This window comes from Anabrus simplex, chromosome 9 (genome assembly GCF_040414725.1).
Source record: "Anabrus simplex isolate iqAnaSimp1 chromosome 9, ASM4041472v1, whole genome shotgun sequence".
NCBI classification, from domain to species: Eukaryota; Metazoa; Arthropoda; class Insecta; order Orthoptera; family Tettigoniidae; genus Anabrus; species Anabrus simplex.
Window position 1 is genome coordinate 105,895,907 of NC_090273.1, and position 19,776 is coordinate 105,915,682.

General features: G+C 39.7%; 1 protein-coding gene across 1 annotated transcript in view; it reads right to left on the minus strand.

The window, feature by feature from the left end:
- Positions 1-11,945, minus strand: part of LOC136880889 (medium-chain acyl-CoA ligase ACSF2, mitochondrial) — a 196,648-nt gene extending 184,703 nt beyond the window's left edge. Inside the window, exons 1-2 of the mRNA XM_068229164.1 lie at positions 11,887-11,945; positions 342-507 (exon numbers count right to left, since the gene is read on the minus strand). Of these exons, the coding sequence (XP_068085265.1) occupies positions 342-507; positions 11,887-11,930 (210 nt within the window). The 5' untranslated portion in view covers positions 11,931-11,945. The remainder of the gene's footprint in view (positions 1-341; positions 508-11,886) is intronic.
- Positions 11,946-19,776: the final 7,831 nt, after the last annotated feature.

Here is a 19,776-nt window from a genome sequence, read left to right on the forward strand (position 1 = left end):
TTGTTGCACCTATGAAAACCGCTATGTGAAAATGTTGTGGGAGAAATACTGACCCGCAGCATATATATTATTAAGAGCGAGAACTTTTTGGAATTACTCGCACAATATTGAACCTTAGACGACAGAATCTTTCTGACCAAAGTTCTAAGCTGAAATGTTTCACATAGCGGTTTCCACAGAGGCAACAATGAAATATTCATGGAAACTTGCAGTTTGCATCTTTCAAATAGCATAAACTCAAAATATATCATGTTCAATTTTTTTCTTATTGTTCATGTAATTTGCATTCTTTTAGGCAAGCACACTAACTGTGATAATGAGAGTACCAGCATTTAACTTACCTGGTCATTCACATCTTTAAAACTAAGACGATGTCCTTGGTATAGTGATACTATAGCTTCACGATTATCCCAAAGTTTAGATGCTTGTTCTAATAGTTGCCCTATTGTCAAAGAGGACAAGGGTTCTCTGCCAGGTGTGTGCCTGTAGCTTGGTCGAGTGCTGAACCTGTGAAGTATACAATAAATGCTTTTGGTCCTGAGGAGATTGATTCAGGTTTTCATAGCTTTACTAATGCAATATAAAAAGTTTGAAACTATTTGAAAACAGAACAATACTATGATTTAACAACCTAATTTACAAGTTCATTTTAGTATTATGCACAGTGTTGTGTATGGCCAATGTATAATAATAATAATAATAATAATAATAATAATAATAATAATAATAATAATAATGGTAATAATCACCACCACCACCATCATCATCATCATCATCATCAGTAGAGGTCAGAGGAATACCCTCAGTAAGCATTGAGATATGGACAGGAGTTACATAGGGGTATGATCTCTCTTGTGTTTTGAAGAAGGTCATCAGAGAGTGGCAGAAGAAGCTAGATAAACCCAAAGTCCCCAGTGGGGTTTACTTGGGACACAAACGAGAGGGTCTAAGAGTGGATTGTCTGGTGTTTGCAGATAATGTTGCACTTCTGGCAAGCTAAAATGAAATAGCAGTGAAGCAGCTCAATATACTTAGGCACCAGGCTGCCAAGGTGGGATTGATGATGATGATGATGTTTGTTGTTTAAATGGGCCTAACAGCTAGGTCATTGGCCCCCAAGGTGGGATTACAAGTGTCACTAGATAAAACAAAATACCTCACCAACATCAGTGATGTCCCCAGTGAACTACAACTGGAAATGGGCAAAATTGATAATGTCAACAAGTTTGAGTATCTTGGAGAAGGAGCAGCACTAATAAACTGGATGAACAAAGTAGAGTTAGCATATCTAGTAGGTAACCAAGAACACTTACAATAAGACGTGCCTTTCCCTCAATACCAAACCACGAGTTGTACAGGTACAGTGAAATGATCACAGACGTGGCCAGGAAGAGATATTTAATCACCAATGGTCATATTTCAAGGATGAATCCAACAATACCGACCAACCAACGACCTACCTATACCTACCTACTTAATCAGGCCCCGATTTACAAATGGGCGCTCTGGGCATTTGCCCAGGGCGCCAGTTTTTGAGGGGCGGCGGCCGGCGGATCGAGTAAATATGGCCTGCGTGAATTACATCTTAAATTCATTACACTCAAATTAATTTTACATTCCACAAATTGTTCCAATTATTTTATTAGCCTATATAAAACACTTTAAACTATTCTAACTTTAAAACCTGAATTTAATCTATATATTTACATTTTATGAAGAAAATGTGTCTTATTTCTAAAATTATTTACTTACATACAAACTATCAAGCTGAACCAATGGGTTTTTAAATAAAAATAAAACTGATTCTTGTTTGGCTGTTACCTTTATTTGGCTTGATAAGTTTAATTATGAGAATGAACTGTATTTGCATAATGTGCTGTTTTAAAACGCATAATCTTGTAAACTGTAATATTTAATTTGTAAACAATTATTTTTAGAGGAACAAGAAAACGAGCAGGGGGGGGGGGCTAAATATTGTTTGCCCAGGGCGCTAACTACTTGAAATCGGGGCCTGTACTTAATGGAACAGAAAAATCAAGACACCATAGCTAAATGAAGTGACCAAAGATAATAATAATAATAATAATAATAATAATAATACCGGTAATAATAATTTTTTACGTGGGAGTGTAGGAAATCTTTATGAGACACTAATCTTGTGAGGGTCCGCACTCCACAAATGTGTGAGATTCCTACTCACCCTTTTCGCACGACGTATATCTCCGCCTCGGAACTGCTCTCGCATTACTTCAGGGCGGTGTCGTACATGTAATTTCTCAAGTTTCTTCTTCCTTTATTTCTCCGTTACTGCCGTTCGCGAGCATTCAAATTCCTCTTTTCCTGACGCAGTATGCCTTCTACATATACCGTACTGCTACCTGATCCCAAGATTCTTGGTTTCGTAGCATCACCTGTACAATAGTTTCTGGCGTCAATTCTCCTTGCTCAGTTTCTAAACATCTCTGTGTTGACCAATGTTAACATACAAAAAAAAAAAAAAGTGTGAAGTTCATCGTCAACATCATTGCAATAAATACACGCCGGATCACTTGCTCTACCTACTCTGTGTAGAAATATCTGGAAGTATCTGTGACCCGTCAAGATGAAAGTTAACCTCACCATGAGCTCGTGCGACCCAATCAGCTAAACATGGTATCAGCCGTTTAGTCCATTTTCCTCGAGGATCTTCCTCCCATCTTTGCTGCCATCGTTCCATTCGTTGCCTATACCAGTAGGTAAGCAAAGTCGGAGTCGGTTATGTTTGGCTGTGCCACTGCCTTCGTGAAGTAAAGGTCGTACTGTAGCAAGCGCGGGAAAGCACTCAGCTGATCTTTAGGGGGGAAGTTTAGCACGTGAGTTAGTTGAATTACAAGTGAATTCTTCGCTGTTTAATGAAATTGTTAACGTTGGCCGCATGTTTTCTCATATCTATATCAGACTGAGCCGTTGTCGACTGCATTATTAAGTGAAAAGTCCTCAACTGGTGAAGCAAACTTAGTGTGAGCGTGTATTAATGTGAGGCTGTAGATTAAGAATAACGTTCTGCAGTGTTTTAATTTTGTAGTTTATTTGTGTAATGTTATATCCATAGTGTATAATGAATTAAGTTAGTGCATTCAGTGTTTTATTCTCAAACAAGATGTGTACATACACATTGAATTAAATTAAGGTTATCAGTGAGATAAATCACCATGCTAAGAGTTGGTGTGTGCCTGGCTGCAAAATCAATATTATAAACGAGGAGAGTGCATTCCAGTATTTGTGTTTCCTTCTGATGAAGAAAGAGTTAGGTTATGGAAGAAGGCTATTCCTACGGAGAAATTAATATTTAATCACCACAGAGTTGTGTGTATCAACCAATTTCTTGAAGACTGCATCCTGAGGGATATAGGCCTACGCGTGTCTTGTCCGGATGGTGAGTTAAAATTTCTTATTATGTCGAAAACAATCAATCAATCAATACTAATCTGCATTTAGGGCAGTCGCTCAGGTGGCAGATTCCCTATCTGTTGTTTTCCTAGCCTTTTCCTAAATGATTTCAAAGAAATTGGAAATTTATTGAACATCTCCCTTGGTACCGGTAAGTTATTCCAATCTCTAACTCCCCTTTTTATAAATGAATATTTGCCCCAGTTTGTCCTCTTGAATTCCAACTTTATCTTCATATTGTGATCTTTCCTACTTTTATAAACGCCACCCAAACTTATTATTATGGATAACATTAAATGCATTTTTAAATAATCAGACTTATGGCTTATTTGAATTCTGTGTATCTGAAAATTCAAGTCCAATTTATGCATTTTACCATTTTAGGTAGAAATGTATTGTGAAATAACACTGCTGAGATTTTTCCTATCAAATTTCATAACATAGGCTATGGAACAGGGTTATTCCATGAAAAATGAATATGAAAATAATTGTATGGGCGTTATTTGCTGTAATTTTAACAATAAATGACTTTTATGACAGTGACAGTAAATGTTTTGTTATTGTTGGATTTTAGCTTCTTGTAATCTTTCTTGTAGGTACTGAATTGGTGGTACAGAAATAATGCACATTTGTAGTATATTGTATTGGTAATTGGTTGCTTGTTTTCTATCAGTATGTATGATGTAAATGTTCCAGTTGACTAGAAAATGGATAGAAATCGCAAGAATATGTCTCAAAGTGTTAGCCTGTACTCAAGGAAACTAACGGATATACGCGAGAAATAGAACGTTACGGGAAAGGATATGCATTGTACAGGGTCTTTTTTTTTTTAGCTGGCTCCGCAGCACCACTCAGAGCAATATATCTTTCGACAAATGAGTCGCCCGGCTATCGCCTTCCGTGCGTGTTCCCCTGACACACGGAGCAAGCCATAAAAAAGACCCTGTATATCAGAACTAACAAATATCAATAGTTTTTGGTCTTATAAGGCGTTAACAGTTTCTTAAGTCATTTAAACGAGTGTGTTATTCAAGCGGAGTGGACGCGTATCGCCTCCAAGTCCCACCCAAAGCATGACGTCATCAGAGCTACAGAACGGCCTGTATATCACGAAGGCAGTGGCTGTGCGTGACGTCAGGCATGGTGCTAGATGGCGGTGAATCTTAGGCCTCCCGTAAGCTAGCTCCTTAGCACGCTTCTTTCCGGGCTCCCCTTTAGTTCGCCAGATTTCCTGTCTCTAAGGCAAGTAAATCAATCGGTGCTACCACTGCTACCGTAAGAACCACGGGTTCGGATACTGTGCGATATGCGCTTGTAATACGCAAAGCTGATCTCCGCTGTACCGCAGCTATCCTTCGCTGGTATTTTTCAAACTTCAGAGATTCAGCCCAGACTTCAGCACCATTTAGAAGTGTCGAGTGAACTGTCGACATCAGAAGTCGTCGTTTGCTAGACTTCGAACCTTTAACGTTGCTCATTAATCTACTCAGCGCAATTGTTTCACCACCTTATCTGTTACCTGTTTGAAATGATTCCAAAATGTAAGTATGGCATCAAGTGTCACTCCAAGGTACTTTATTTTTGTAGATGTTTGGATTTCTGTTTGTCCAATACCGGTATACATTGGAATAACGATCGTGATCCTTTTTCTTGTCAAGAGAACTATCTCTGTTATATGATCTGCCAGTTGTAATCTGTGATTCGCCGTCCAGGCTTTCACCCGTACGGCCTCAGGTACCAAGTTAATGGTCGTCTGAATTGGTGAAGTTTAAGTGGTCTGTCTACAAATTTCGACATCCAATGGTGTTGCTATCTTGCAAAGTGAACTGAGTTAATTTAATTTGGTCGGGTGACACTGAGTACACAGTAAAGATCTTTATCGTGCCAACAACGATGATATAGTGTGCGGAATTTTTTGACAATCTTTCAAAAATGAATACCTCAATCAGGATTGAACTCGCAAACTTGCGATTGTGAGTCGATCATTCTAACTGACCACAGCCACTGATACAGTGGCCAGAAGCTGTTTGGAGGGTAGAGAGACAACAAGGTATGCAATCAAACATAGAATGACGTAGGTTTTGCAAGTGATTGTAAAAATATATGTGAATTCAACGACATGCATAGTCAGATGTGCCTTTGTACTCTACCGGTAAAAGAGCCCGACTCTCAGATTATATTTTAAAGTAAGCAAGAATATAGTTCTCAGGGCTAAAACTGGGTGACTAGTAGCTAGGGCTCGGTACAGGAGGTAGGGTCCTATCTACAAGAAAACTTTGACTCTGACTGAACATGAGTTTATTCATATAAGACATGAAATTGCACATCACCTCCAGGTAGATATAAGTTGTCTTCCACCTAGTCCTATAATATGGCTCGGATTTTCCAGTTCACCAAGCCGAGCAGGTTGGAACACGTTCCAGAAGATTCCAGGGACTCCGTACAGAAGCGGCTGGACTGTCTGGGTTGGTAGAAGGTAGAGATGCCTCGAACTTTCGAGGCCCAGGTTGAACCTCGATGATCCTGTGATGTTGCAGATAACCATTTGCTACCTCAGTCCAATGTGACTGAGAGGGTTGATGTCTCCAAGGTCACTCGCAGTACTGATAAATCTGAGTTTATAAAACCTTGGGTGATTAACCTATTAGCGAAGTCACTGGTTATTATTCGTCAAGACTTTCAAAATTTAACACTCGTAAAATGATATGTCTCTGTATACGAGGAAAATAATTTCAGAGTTCACCAGTAGCAAAAGTCTTTGTCTCTGAATAAATACTGGCAAAAAAAACACAAGTCCCTTCTCATGAAACTATGACCAAATTTAAAGTTCATCACTGGCGAAGGTACAAGTCTTTGAATGAACACGGACGAAAAACATAAGTCAATCCACATGAAAATCTGAATAGATTTAAAGTTCATCACTGGCGAAATTTATAAAGTTTGAATCAGCACTGGCGAATGTACAAGTCTTTGAGTGAACATGTACGAAAACACAAGTCCATCCACATGAATAAATTTATAGTCTATCACTGGCAAGGTATCCAAGTCTTTGAATAAACACAGGTGAAATCCTAAATTTATGTTTTAAAGACGTTGAATGAAGTTAGAGTTCATCACCGGCAAAATCACAAGCACATTCAGAGATCATCACTAGCAAAGTTTGTAAATCACTGTTTATTAGAGGAATGAGTCTCTTAACACTCGCAAATATTGCAGGTTCAATTTATGAAGAATTCGTTCTTTAACACACGTAAATAATATAAGTCCAATTATGAATTTAACACACGTAAATAATACAAGTCCATTTCATGAATAATTGGAAAAATTCCAGTCTCGAACACCCGTAAATATTGTAAGTTCGATTATGAAGACTTAGAAAATGTTCTTTAACACTCGAAATATTGCAAGTCCACATGAGAATACTTGGAAGAATTCGTTCTCCCACACTCGAAAAAATACAAGTTCACTTTATGAATACTTAGAAAATTACAGAGTTCCTCGTCGGGACTGTCACTACACGACGATAGTAGCAGCGAGAGTGTCCACGCTGACTACTCAGCTGTAACTGAGTGAACAGGCTACAGTGGGCCCTCCTTTTATTCGATCCGGGACGTCTACGTCACAATACGGCTTGACTGAATATCTCCTGAATCCCTCGATCGATTTACTTGAAACTCGAGCATTGCGACGTTCAGGTGATCCCAAACAATATGACATATCGCTCAAGCCGCTAGCGTAATTATTACGGGAGTTACAAAATTTTCCCCGTCGAACATTCTGGAAGATGTGACGTGGAATCTAGAATATACGAGTCCAGGCTGGGAACACGTGGTGTGACGGGCGGGCGGTCTAGCTAGCCCCTGTGGCTACGTCACAGCTCACAGCTGTCCTTCACTCGCTTGCTTGCCCCGCTGACGGTAAACAAACCAGGCGTGCTCAGAACATTACGCGTGATAATTAAATGTCATTTATAAAAAAATACTCATGTACAGGTCGTAACCGGTACAGTACATATGATTCAAATCAGTTTAAAGGGTAATCATTTGTGCATATTTGATACCAATATCAACAGACCTAGAACTATCAATTCAGTTCATGGTGTGAGGGCTGAAATTACTTGCCTGCAGGAACCTGTCCTTTAAGTGGCATATACGTTGCAAGTGAAGGGGGTAATATATCAGGTGATAACGGCAGCATCAACTACTGAGTTGGAATCGTAATGTTCTTTCTGAGATACAATTAAAGAAAATAGATTTTATATTAAAGGAAAGGAAATATTTTTTTCAATATGAGACAACTGCACGTCTACCAAAGTATCTGATGATATGTCTTAATGTCGTATTGGTACCTTTTCTTACCTAGGATGATGTTTACACACAATCTAGTCAGCGGTGGCTGGTAACAACAAATTATAAATTATCTCGCAAAAGGCTCGTTTGTGGACCCTTATTTACTAAGACATTTTTGCTTCTAGTATTGTGTACTTACAGCTGTTGCAATTTGCACTATTAATTATGATATACCCTATATATGATTAGCAGATTAGAGAAGTATGATGAAGTAGTTACGTAGCAATGCAAAGGGTAGCACAGGATAGGGTGACATGGAAGGCTGCATCAAACCAGTCTATGGAGTGATGACTCAAACATCAACAACATAATTCTTGCATTACTTTCAAATATACTTTCGTACATTTAGGCTATTCATTAATCACAGCTATCCAGTGTCCAGTGAGCTACAAAGAACATCTCACCAAGCTCTCTCACAAAATCGCTACAAGGAATAACATCCTCCACAAGCTTTGTGGCAGTTCCTGGGGAGCCTCGGCTGACTGCTTACGAATAACGGGTATTAGTCTTGTCTACTCTGCAGCGGAATACTGTGCCCCGGTATGGCTGGAAAGTGCACATGTGCATAAAGTGGATACTAAGCTGAATGATACCATGCGCTGCATAACTGGTACTGTAAAGTCAACACCCCGCCACTGGTTACCCGTACTTAGTCATATCCCCCCCCCCCCCCGAGGAGAAAGGAAGCCGTGCTGAGAGAAGCAAAGAAGATCTTGTCATCTCCCTCATTACCAGTCCACCAGGAATTTTGTTACCCATCGCCACGACGACTTCGATCCAGGAGACCAGCAAGTGTACTGGCCGGCCAGCTCTTGAGGGATAATTTAATCTAAACGAGAGCTGGCGGGATGAGTGGTCAATTTCAACATCTGGAACAAATGCTCATGACCTAAATCCAACCCAGAAAATGAAGGGATTCGATCTCCCAAGAAAACTATGGTGTCGCCTCAACAGACTGAGAACTGGGCATGGACGCTGCAATTTCTTACGCCATAAGTGGGATTGGATGGATTCTCCTATGTGTGAATGCAGTGAAGAGGAGAAGACCATGTCATCCTGCGCTGCCCTCTTCATGCCTACTCCGGAAGCCCCAGCGACCTGTTTCATCTTTAAAAAAGTGCTGTAGAGTGGCTAAAACACTTGGACCTGGACTTATAAATTTGTAGTTATAATCACCATACGATTAAAATAAAATAAAATTACAGCTATTCAACGCCCATTCTTCTTTCACTGTGAATGATTTCAAGAAGAAGTAATTTCTAGATAATTAAGATTTTTACAAACTTTCATTCATTTTAAGTGCCCATCGTTATTCTGATCCACAGCAGTCACAAACATTTCAAATTTCAACATCACTTGAAAATATATCCCTGTCAGTAACATTGTATTGGTCAGGGTTATCACTGTTCCCTCCACTGTTTCATCACACAAGATCATTGTTTGGGAATTGTTTTACTTTTTCTTGTAAATATGTGTGTTGGTACATATATCGAACAGTTTAATGTTAATAAATATGGTGTTTGAAGATACATTCCAAATATTTACAAGAAAAAGTAAAAAATTCCCAAACAATCATGCTGGAGAAATCTTCGTTTTATAGTTTCTCAGACTTACTCCCGCACTTCTTCCAATCGACTGTGTCTCTCTCAATAATATTCAGACATCCTTCATAATTACACTCACGTTTCTTTCTGCTAAGTACCTTTTCATAATTATACTATCAAAGAATTGAGCCTACCGGATGTATAGCAAACTCTCGTTTAACCGGGTTAATGGGGACCCGAGACTGCATGGATAAACGAAAAACATGGATAATCCAAAATACACGCGTTCTTACTGGAAACTGTGCATTTACTGTATTTACAAAACATCCTATATATCACATTTGAAAGCCCACTGTATTACTTAGGGTAACGGGCCGGTAACTGAACAATTATTTACAAAATTACATTTAAAAACACGGCATTTCGTATGACTTTCTTTCAGTTCATTTTCGGGACATAATAGTCCGATTCTGTTTTGTTTCTGTTGTTCATTCACATTTTTCCGACGACAGTCCTAATTTTCTGGAGAGTCAAAATATCGGTATAGTCGAACGAATTTTGTCCTGCGCACTCTAGTAACAGATCAACGCATTTCAGTGCCTCACTGTGCGTGATAACGGGTTTCTGCATCGCCTCGTTTTCGCTCTCTCCGTCTACCAAATACACTTTGATCACTATACCCACGTCAGGGAAATGGTTTGACAAAGATATAGACAGACTGGAAATCGGCCGCGGACATGTTACTAGGTTAGAGTTACGGCATTCATCTGAAGATAGAATGGAAAACAACGGAAAATATTTCAGGGACGACCGACGGTGGGAATGGTGCCTGTAGCGTTTTCCGGCATAAAAAACATAAGTCACATACACAATAGTGCATTCGAAACGAAATCGTTCGTTCTAATAATAACAACATATAGTACTTCAGGCTTCCTTCCTTACTTTCTTTAATCGCTGACTTATTTAAGGATAATCCGCAAACCGGATAATCGGGAGTTTGCTGTGTTCACAATTCACAACATCTTTCATGTGCATGCTTTTCCTCTAACAGTTTTTCGAAAAAAAATTCAACGACTTTGCAAATGCTTTGTGCGATGAAAACCAAAATAACGGGTGCAGTGTTATTCTAGCAAACAAAAAGAACATACAGATACATTCAGGATTTATAATTAAGTTTCCTGTACAAATGTTCATAAACGCTTTCTTCGAAAGTATCTATTTGGCCAAAAAATTGCGTTTTTTCGTGTTAAAGGAATATTTCGAGCATGGGGTCGAGGGTACTCGTACGTCCAGCACAGAGCCAGGACTAATGTTGTAGAAACAACCAAGATCTTCTCAAAATTAACAGCACAAAGATCAATAATATGTGCTGTCAGTGGCGGATTTAACATACAGTGGGTAAAATAACTATTCACACATATAATAACTAGTCATACATATAAGGTTTCAAACGATACACAAACGGGAATTATCGGTAAGCGATTTATACTAACACTACAAATGCACTACTGTTTGACGTAATTAATTGTGACGTACAGTGGGTGTACTCACTATATCCCTTGATTTATAACAAAGTATTGTTTAGCGGCACACAAAAAAGGTTTAAAACAATTAGATCGTAGTCATGTATGGTATAAAACGTCGCCGACTAACGGCTGAAAAACAAATCATTAATCGTGTATCCATTATGACAGTGAGTTTTAGTTCCTGGAACTAATGGTGTACAGGAATTGGACGTCGATCGGGTGAGTTGAAGACTGTTGTGACCTGGGAAGCACGACGATACTCCCTGGGATCTGATCATCTTCCTATCGGAATTCATTTACAAAATAGCTACGCCTTACCTACAACCTTCTACCCCACCACAAAATGGAACACCAAACGAGCAAATTGGATTGCCTTCAGCGAGAACATAGACTCCGAACTTCGTACTGCAACTCTCCCTACCGACCCACTTAAAATACGACTGTTTAATATACATCATAAATGCTCCAGCTTCGGTTAGTATCCCAGTGAAACAGCCTTTCTGTTTCCCGAAACATACCCCTACGCCGTGGTGGGACACAGAATGTTCCCGAATGATTGCAAGAAGAAAACTTGCTTTTAAACAATATCGACGTCTTTCTTCCTGGGAAAATTATTCTAATTATCAACACACAGGTAAAAGATTTTTAAAACAGAAAAAGCGATCCAGTTGGCGAAGATACTGTGAAGAAATTAGCAGAGAAACCCCGCTTACTACAATCTGGAATAAAGTCAGATCCTTAAAAGGGGTGGGGAGTAGCTCCCCACGTTCTTCGTTTCCGTCTGATTGCGTCGAGGTTTTTCATAGTCATATTGCTCTACCGACTGTACCGCAATTGCCCGGTTGGCGATTTTCACCCATCTGGGATCGCAATCATTTTCTGTTACGGCCATTTACTAACATGGAACTCCAGCTGTCGTTAAAACATAACAACAACACTGCCCCTGTATCCAGTACTCGATGTTATCCCATCTCCCTCGCACAGTGCGTGTTCTATTACTAGACATTTTTAACAACATATGGACACGGGAAGAATTACCTTTGGACTGGATTACTCAAATTGTCATCCCTATTCTGAAGCATGGAAAGGACCCTAGGGACCCTTCTTCTCATAGAGCAATTGCTCTTTCCTAGTGTGTGGTAAAGACTCTGGAAAGGATGATGAAAACACGACTTGAGTGGTAGTTAGAACACCAGCAGCTGCTTCCTCAGTCGCAGTATGGATTCCGCCGTGGGAGAGGAACACTGGACCATCTCAGTATGTTCACTTCTGCAATAGAATACGCATTTGCGATTAATGGATATCTTACGGCTCTCTCACTAGATATCAGCTCAGCTTATGATTAAGTCAGTATACCGGTTCTCTTCAGTAAGCTCCAAACATTCCATTTCCCTCCAGCTTTTATATATGGTCTTCAGGCATTGTTACAAGAACGATATGTCTACGTACGAGATGGACACAGTCGTTTACATGGCCCTCGTCGCGTGTGTAAAGGTCTCCCACAGGGTGCTGTGCTCAGCACGCTTTTGTATACAATTTATTCTGCTGATCTTGAGCATCTGTTCAGCCCATCGATTCACGTTTTACAATACGTTGACGATGTGTGCATTTACACTACTTCCTCTAGCTTCGAGGTTACATCTCTTCGTTTACATTATGTGGCCTGCGATTTGGCAAAATGGTTGCATAATAATGGTCTTGAATTGTCTCCATTGAAATCTACTGTGGTGACTTTTACCGGGAAGAGGACTTTACCCCACCTTGGTGATATCCATTTAGGACCATTCACATTTCCAGTGAAATCATCATTACGCCTATTGGGTATGCACTTTGATAGTCGACTAATTTGGAGTTGCTATATTGCTCATATTCTTCCAAAAATATTGAACGAGTGATTAATATTCTCCGCTTTGTGACGCGTACTTGGTGGGGAGCTGATCCTCTTATACTTTTGACTCTGTATCGTTCTGTGATACGCTCTATGATTGATTATGGGTGGGTTCTTTTTGTATGGGAATGCTCCTGCATACGTCACGAAGAAACTCGACACCATACAATTTCGGGCGATCCGCATCTGTTTGGGTGTTATGAGATCCACACCAACAAATGCTCTCTTAATGGAAGCGGGAGAATTATCTTTGCAAATGCGTCGATAAATGATAGGCAAGAAAATTCTGTATAACGTTCTGCTATTTCACAGCATCCCATTCTTATTGCACTTCAACGATTGACCGTTATCGAGGAAAGACATGGACGATGCTCACAATACAAGCCACAGCTTCTGTTACGCTGTTACATCGAACTGAAAACGATTTTCGCACTAACTCTCAAAACACGAACCATGCCCGGGTTCGAAGCTAGATTTCTGCGTTCTTCACATCGACTGCCGATATACTACTGTATGTACCTAGATATCTCACCACAGAAGCTCATACACAGAACTACATTCCGACTCTGATTCGCTCTCCCCCTGTGGGTGGGGGTGGTAGAATAACACCCACGGTATCCCCTGCCTGTCCTAAGGGGGCGACTAAAATGTTCCTCACGGGCTTTGAACTTTGGAGGGTAGGTTGGCGACCATGGGGCCCTCAGCTGAGTGCTGGCGTTGCTTCCACTTACTTGTGCCAGGCTCCTCACATTCATCTATCCTATCCGAACTCCCTTGGTCAACTCTTGTTCTTTTCAGACCCCAGCGGTATTACGTATGGAGGCCTAGGGAGTTTTTCATTTTCAAGCCCTTCGTGGCCCTTGTCTTCCTTTGGCCGATACCTTCATTTTTCGAAGTGTCGGACCCCTTCCATTTTTTCTCTCTGCTTAGTGTTATATAGAGGATGGTTGCCTAGTTGTACTTCCTCTTAAAACAATAATCACCACCACCTCTGATTCGCTCCATGTGGCCCAATATTACTTATTTCTTCACGGATGGTTCCAAATTCGCAGACTCGGTGGGATATGCATATTGCTGCCAACAAACGGAAGAATTTGGTAGCTTCAAACTGCCGTCCGAAACCTCTATTTATACAGCGAAAATTTTAGCTATATGTGCTGCACTTCGTTTTTGTCAAAACAAGCGATTCGATTCCGCTCTCATCATTACGGACTCCCAAAGTGTTATGAAGAAATTACAAAATCTCACGTGGAATCTCCAAACGCATGTTTACTTGTATGGCATCGCAGAGCGAGCTTTTAGCATCTACTCTTCAGGTTGTCCTATAGCATTTCTTTGGGTCAAAGGACATAGTGGAATTTTCGGCAATGAAAAATCTGACGTACTAGCCAAACGTGCTGCATCGGAAGGGCTATTTACAGCGCTGCAACTCCCATGGATGGATTTTATTCCCACTATTCGACAACAAATTCGTCATAAATGGTCTAAGGAATGGGAAACATCTCAACTGCATAAAGGTAGAGCTTATGCTCTCATACAACCCATAATCCCTCCTAAGCCATGGTATTATAAGTTTCATCGGTCACGAAGTCTAACGGTTTATGTAATCCTAATGCGGCTCAATAATGGACCATTCCTTTCACATCTCCATCGCATAGGAGTTTTGGCTTCACCGCGCTGTCGATGTCAGTATGCGGCGGATGGAGATCTGAACCACATTTTGTTAAAGTGTGGCCTTTATGAAGCTTCTCGAAGCTGCTTTTTATCTGAACTATCTGATCTACAAGTGCCGTTCCCGACCAGCGCTGCATTGGTGTTGCACGGTGAAAACAATTCACTTCTCAGTGCTGTGATAGACTTTTTGAGAACCGCGGAAATAAGAATTTGACTTTGTGCTCTTCGCATCGTTGCCAGTGTTTTGTGTTTTGTAGTGTTTTGTGTTGTGTTTTGTTTGTTCTCCCCCTCTTCTCCCGGAAGTGAGATTCAGTGTAGTGTTCTCTACTTGAAGACTGTGGCAATTTGGTTTTCATTCTTATTATGTACTTTGCACTGACAATTTATATTTTTGTATTGCTGTGAGTGTTCCTTGTACATGGAGGATGACCAAATGTTGTACCAACAAAGGTCAATTAAATTTTTTTTAAAGACTGTTGTGTAGGAAAAAAAGAGTTTCCTTATGACTAGAGGGACTTCGTTACCGAAACGTTGCTAAAAACTGAACATCTTGCATGTTGCTGTCCAGTATGTTGTGAATAAATACAAACGAACAAGATCTACGACGAATATGCAAATGTCTGGACGTCCTAGAGCTCTAACGGACCGAGAGTCGCAATATGTAGTACAAGCGCGCAAGAACTCGTGCGTGAGCGCCCGAATGCTTGCTGAAGACGTCACAACAGCAACAGGTAACGAGGTAACATCTGAAACCATAAGGAAATACATTTACGAAGCTGGCTTAAAAGGCAGAGTGACCAGAAAAGAACCAGTCATTAACCAGCCCAATAGGGTGAAAAGACTGGAGTGTGCTCACGCGTATCTTAACAAACCCATGGGATACTGGAAGAAGGTTATATTCTCGGATGAGAGCAAGTTCAGCCTTTTTGGATCTGATGGGCGTAAACAAAATCAAGAATGTGATCCTAAGAAAATTATATCAAATGTCAAGCATGGCGGAGGTCATGTCATGGTGTGAGGATGCATGAACCACGCTGGTGTGGGAGAACTGGTCTTTTTTTTTTTGAGGACAATATGACTGCCTCAGCATATGTGAATATACTTCGTGTTAATTTGCTTGCCAATGCAGCGAAATTAAATCTTGACGACTCGTTTGTTTTCCAACAAGACAACGATCCCAGGCATACGGCTCGTATAACAAAAGAATGGCTGCTGTATAATGTTCCCGAGCAAATTCCAACGCTTCAACAGTCCCCAGACATCAATCCCATATCAAAATCTGTGGCATTGTTGGAACGGAGAGTAAAGAAACGTACATGCTCGTCAAAAGAAGACTTCGTCGATCATCTGAAGAAGGAATGGTCAAAAATTGACGCCGAAAATACATCAGACCTTGTAAGCTCCATGTTACAAATGCTTCATTAAGAAATATAATTCATGAACTAGGGATAGGAACTACTCGTGCTCTTACTAAAGATATGTGGCAAGCCGCACATACAGTGTATGACTTATTTTACCCACTGTATCTGCGCCCCTACGCACACTTTTAGCATGTGTGTGTGTGCGTGTGTCCAGATAAAAAGAACAATAGTCAAATACTGTATTTGAAATAGCTACAGAATATGTTACAAGTAATATTTTAAATTACATATAACCAGGTTATTCAGAATCTGATAATTTAATGACAAACTCACCAATCATAGAAGTTTCCATTTTTGACCACCAGTCAAACAATGCAGAAGTTATGATTTATGAAAGAACAATATTTTTGTCACAGCCAAGATCTTCCAACTTTGCAAGAAAATATAAATACAGTTTGTAGATGCGAGGCAAGCCATTCCTCTTCAGAGATTACGACTAACAAGGTAAGGGCAACACACATACAGCTAGCCAGTAGCGATATCTCAAGAAAAAGTGTTGAAGTGTTGAGAACAAGTTGAGAATGATAGGTATTAAATGTGTGTGTTCTTGACTGTAATACCACACAGGAGTTGTTCTAAGAATAAATAGCGAAGAATTAAGCAAATAATTTCTGAATATAATTTGTCAAAGCACACAAAAATATTATAGTAGGAATCAACAAAAAATTATTAGTAGTCTAGTAGCCAAAATTTGACGTCCCTAGGCACGTGCCAATATTATATATACGCCTCTGCGTGCTACAATTTGTATTTTCGAACAACAGGAACTTATTAGGCTTTCTCGAAGATTGAACGTGAACGAGCGCTCATCGTTTGTGCAGTAGCCTATGCGAGAAGAGAACACTTGCTTCCGCAGCAAGGTCAACAGCGTCCGTCAGGTGGTTGATAATCTAAGGCGGGGAGTTTCGTATACAATAGTGTACTCTAAAACTAAGACGTTAATTTGTTTTGATCATTCTGCTATAGTTATGTCCGACTCGTTGGCTGAACGGTCAGCGTACTGGCCTTCGGTTCAGAGGGTCCCGGGTTCGATTCCCGGCCGGGTCGGGGATTTTAACCTTAATTGGTTAATTCCAATGACACGGGGGCTGGGTGTATGTGTTGTCTTCATCATCATTTCATCATCATCACGACGCGCAGGTCGCCTACGGTTGTCAAATAGAAAGACCTGCACTTGGCGAACCAAACCCGTCCTGGGATATCCCGGCACTAAAAGCCATACGACTTTTTTTTTTGCTATAGTTATTGGAATTATGGCGGAAAACATTACGCATTTGAAGAGACGTTCTTCATGTCCACATCATGGTGGAGATATATACATCTATTGTATTTACGGAGCATGATGAAAAGGTAATTTTTTTTTTTTGCTAGTTGCTAGACGATGGGACAGGAGAGGGCTAGGAGTGGGAAGGAAATGGCCGTGGCCTTAATTAAGGTACAGTCCCAGCATTTGCCTGGTGTGAAAATGGGAAACCACGGAAAACCATTTTCAGGGCTGCCGACAGTGGGGTTCGAACCTACTATCTCCCGAATACTGGATACTGGCCGCACTTAAGCGACTGCAGCTATCGAGCTCGGTGGTAAAATGTTTAGTCTGATATTCAGAGACATTATTGTACCTATCATGCAAAAGATTATGCGAGTTATGGGGATTCTGACCGTGCTGTTGAGGTGGAAAAGCTGAAAGAGAATTTGTTTTCATAAGTGTCCGAGGAGGTAATAAATATTGTATGTAACTCCATATTTTCATTCGTTTTGAATTATTATTGTTATATTTCTCCTTATTATTATTATTACAGGTATTTTCATTTCATGAAGTACTATTACCTACTATCATATGTTTATTTTTAGTAATATATCAGTGAGACTATGTAGTGAATTGTATTATGATGTGTCCGCTTAGATATAAGTAGATATAAGTATTTAGAAAGTCATAAAACGAAAAAATAAATAATAAATCCATGACAAAATCTATTGGTTAAATGTTACGCTGACTGAATTCCAATACCTTTCTCACTCATCCGCTCTTTCTATTCCTCACTAGTGCACACTCTGGTTGGTAAGAGCGGCCCAGATGGTCATCACTGTCCTAGAGAAATGATCGTAAATGATCGACGGTAGGAACTTCTTGTGTTTTTTGGGGTGCACTACCCATCCCCTAATTACTTCCTCTTAGTTTGGGAACACCTTGTATACACACGCATACAAATCTGATATCAGAGCTGTCCCTTGTCAGTAAAATAAATCATCAACAGTAACCACTGTTAGTATCATTATTCAAACAGCCTGAGTTTGTCTAAAATTAAGCAAGCTGCTGCGAACATTCTACAAGAATGGTATCCGCACAAACATGATTGTGTCACATAATTCCAGGAGATTAAAGAGAAGTGTATAACTGGCAGTCCTCACCAGCTCATTAAAAGGATATCTAGAATTAAAGTTCTTGCAGATAATAAGAAGATTACAGTGAGGTTGCTGTGCAAGTGGATGATATAATTATATCTTGATTCAAATTAGTCATTATAGTAGATTTTCCTAGTGATGGATACTGCAGAGAATATTTAGTATGCTGTGATGGATTATTGAACCGAATTGAAATGGGAGCTGCTTCTTGTTAATTGTGCACTACTCGTCCTCTTCTTCTCTGATTATATTATTATTATTATTATTATTATTATTATTATTATTATTATTATTATTATTATTATTATTATTATTATTATTCTGCTGCATTTCCCACACTCTGGTGGGGTCATGGTTGTGACCTGTGTCGCACATGTGGACTTTGGCCCTGTGTTACAGCTGGATTCAGGTATATTCAGGGAAACGGGGTGGTCTAGGGAGCAGTGATAGTGTGCAGGGATCTGGAAGTCAAGTAGGGATGACATAAAAATGTTAGTGTTGAACTGTAGAAGTAATGTAAAGAAAGGACTAGAATTAAAGTAATTTAATGATATATATACTTACCAGATATTGCAACAGGAGTTGAATCATGGCTGAGAAATGATATAATGGATGCAGAAACTATCTCACGGAACTGGAGTGTGTATCGTAGAGATAAGATAGGAATGGTAGGAGTGGTGAAAGAAGAATTTGTAAGCTACACAAAAGTTAAAGATGATAAACATGAAATTATCGGTGCAAGGCTTATCTCTAAAGAAAATAGGCAACTTGATGTCTTTGGAATGTACAGACTGGGAAAAGGTAGCGACGGAATTATTTGATAAGATGATGAGCTATGTGGGAAACGACATGGAAAGGAACGTGAAGGTAGCGGGTGATCTCAATTTACCAAATGTCAATTGGGAAGGCAATGCAAATGACAGAAAGCTTGACCAACAAATTGCAAATTAGTATGGGAAAGACAGCTGTTTCAGAAAGTGATGAACCAACTAGAAGTAAGAATATTCTGGACGTGGCGCTGGTGAAACCAGATGAGCTCTATAGAGAAACCGAAGTAATAGATGGTATTAATGATCACGAAGCTACTTTTGTCGTAGTTAAAAATAAATGCGATAGAAAGGAAGGTCTTAAAAGTTAGAATATTAGGCAGTACCATAAGGCTGATAAAACGGGCATGAGGGAGTTTTTAAAAAGTAACTATGATCGGTGGAAAACGATAAATAAAAATGTAAACAGACTCTGGGATGGGTTTAAAGCAATTGTTGAGGAATGTAAAAAAAGGTTTGTACCTTTAAAGGTGGTAAGGAATGGTAAAGATCCAATATATTATAACAGAGAAGTAAATGAGACTAAGAAGGAGGTGCAGGTTGGAAAGAAATAGTTTGAAATGGCTGTGGAAGTAAGCAGAAATTGAAGGAACTTACTAGGAAATGGAATCTAGCAAAGAAGGCAGCTAACATGATGGCAAGCATAATTGGCAGTTATACAAATTTTAGTGAAAAATGAAAGGGTATGCATAGGTACTTTAAGGCAGAAACAGGT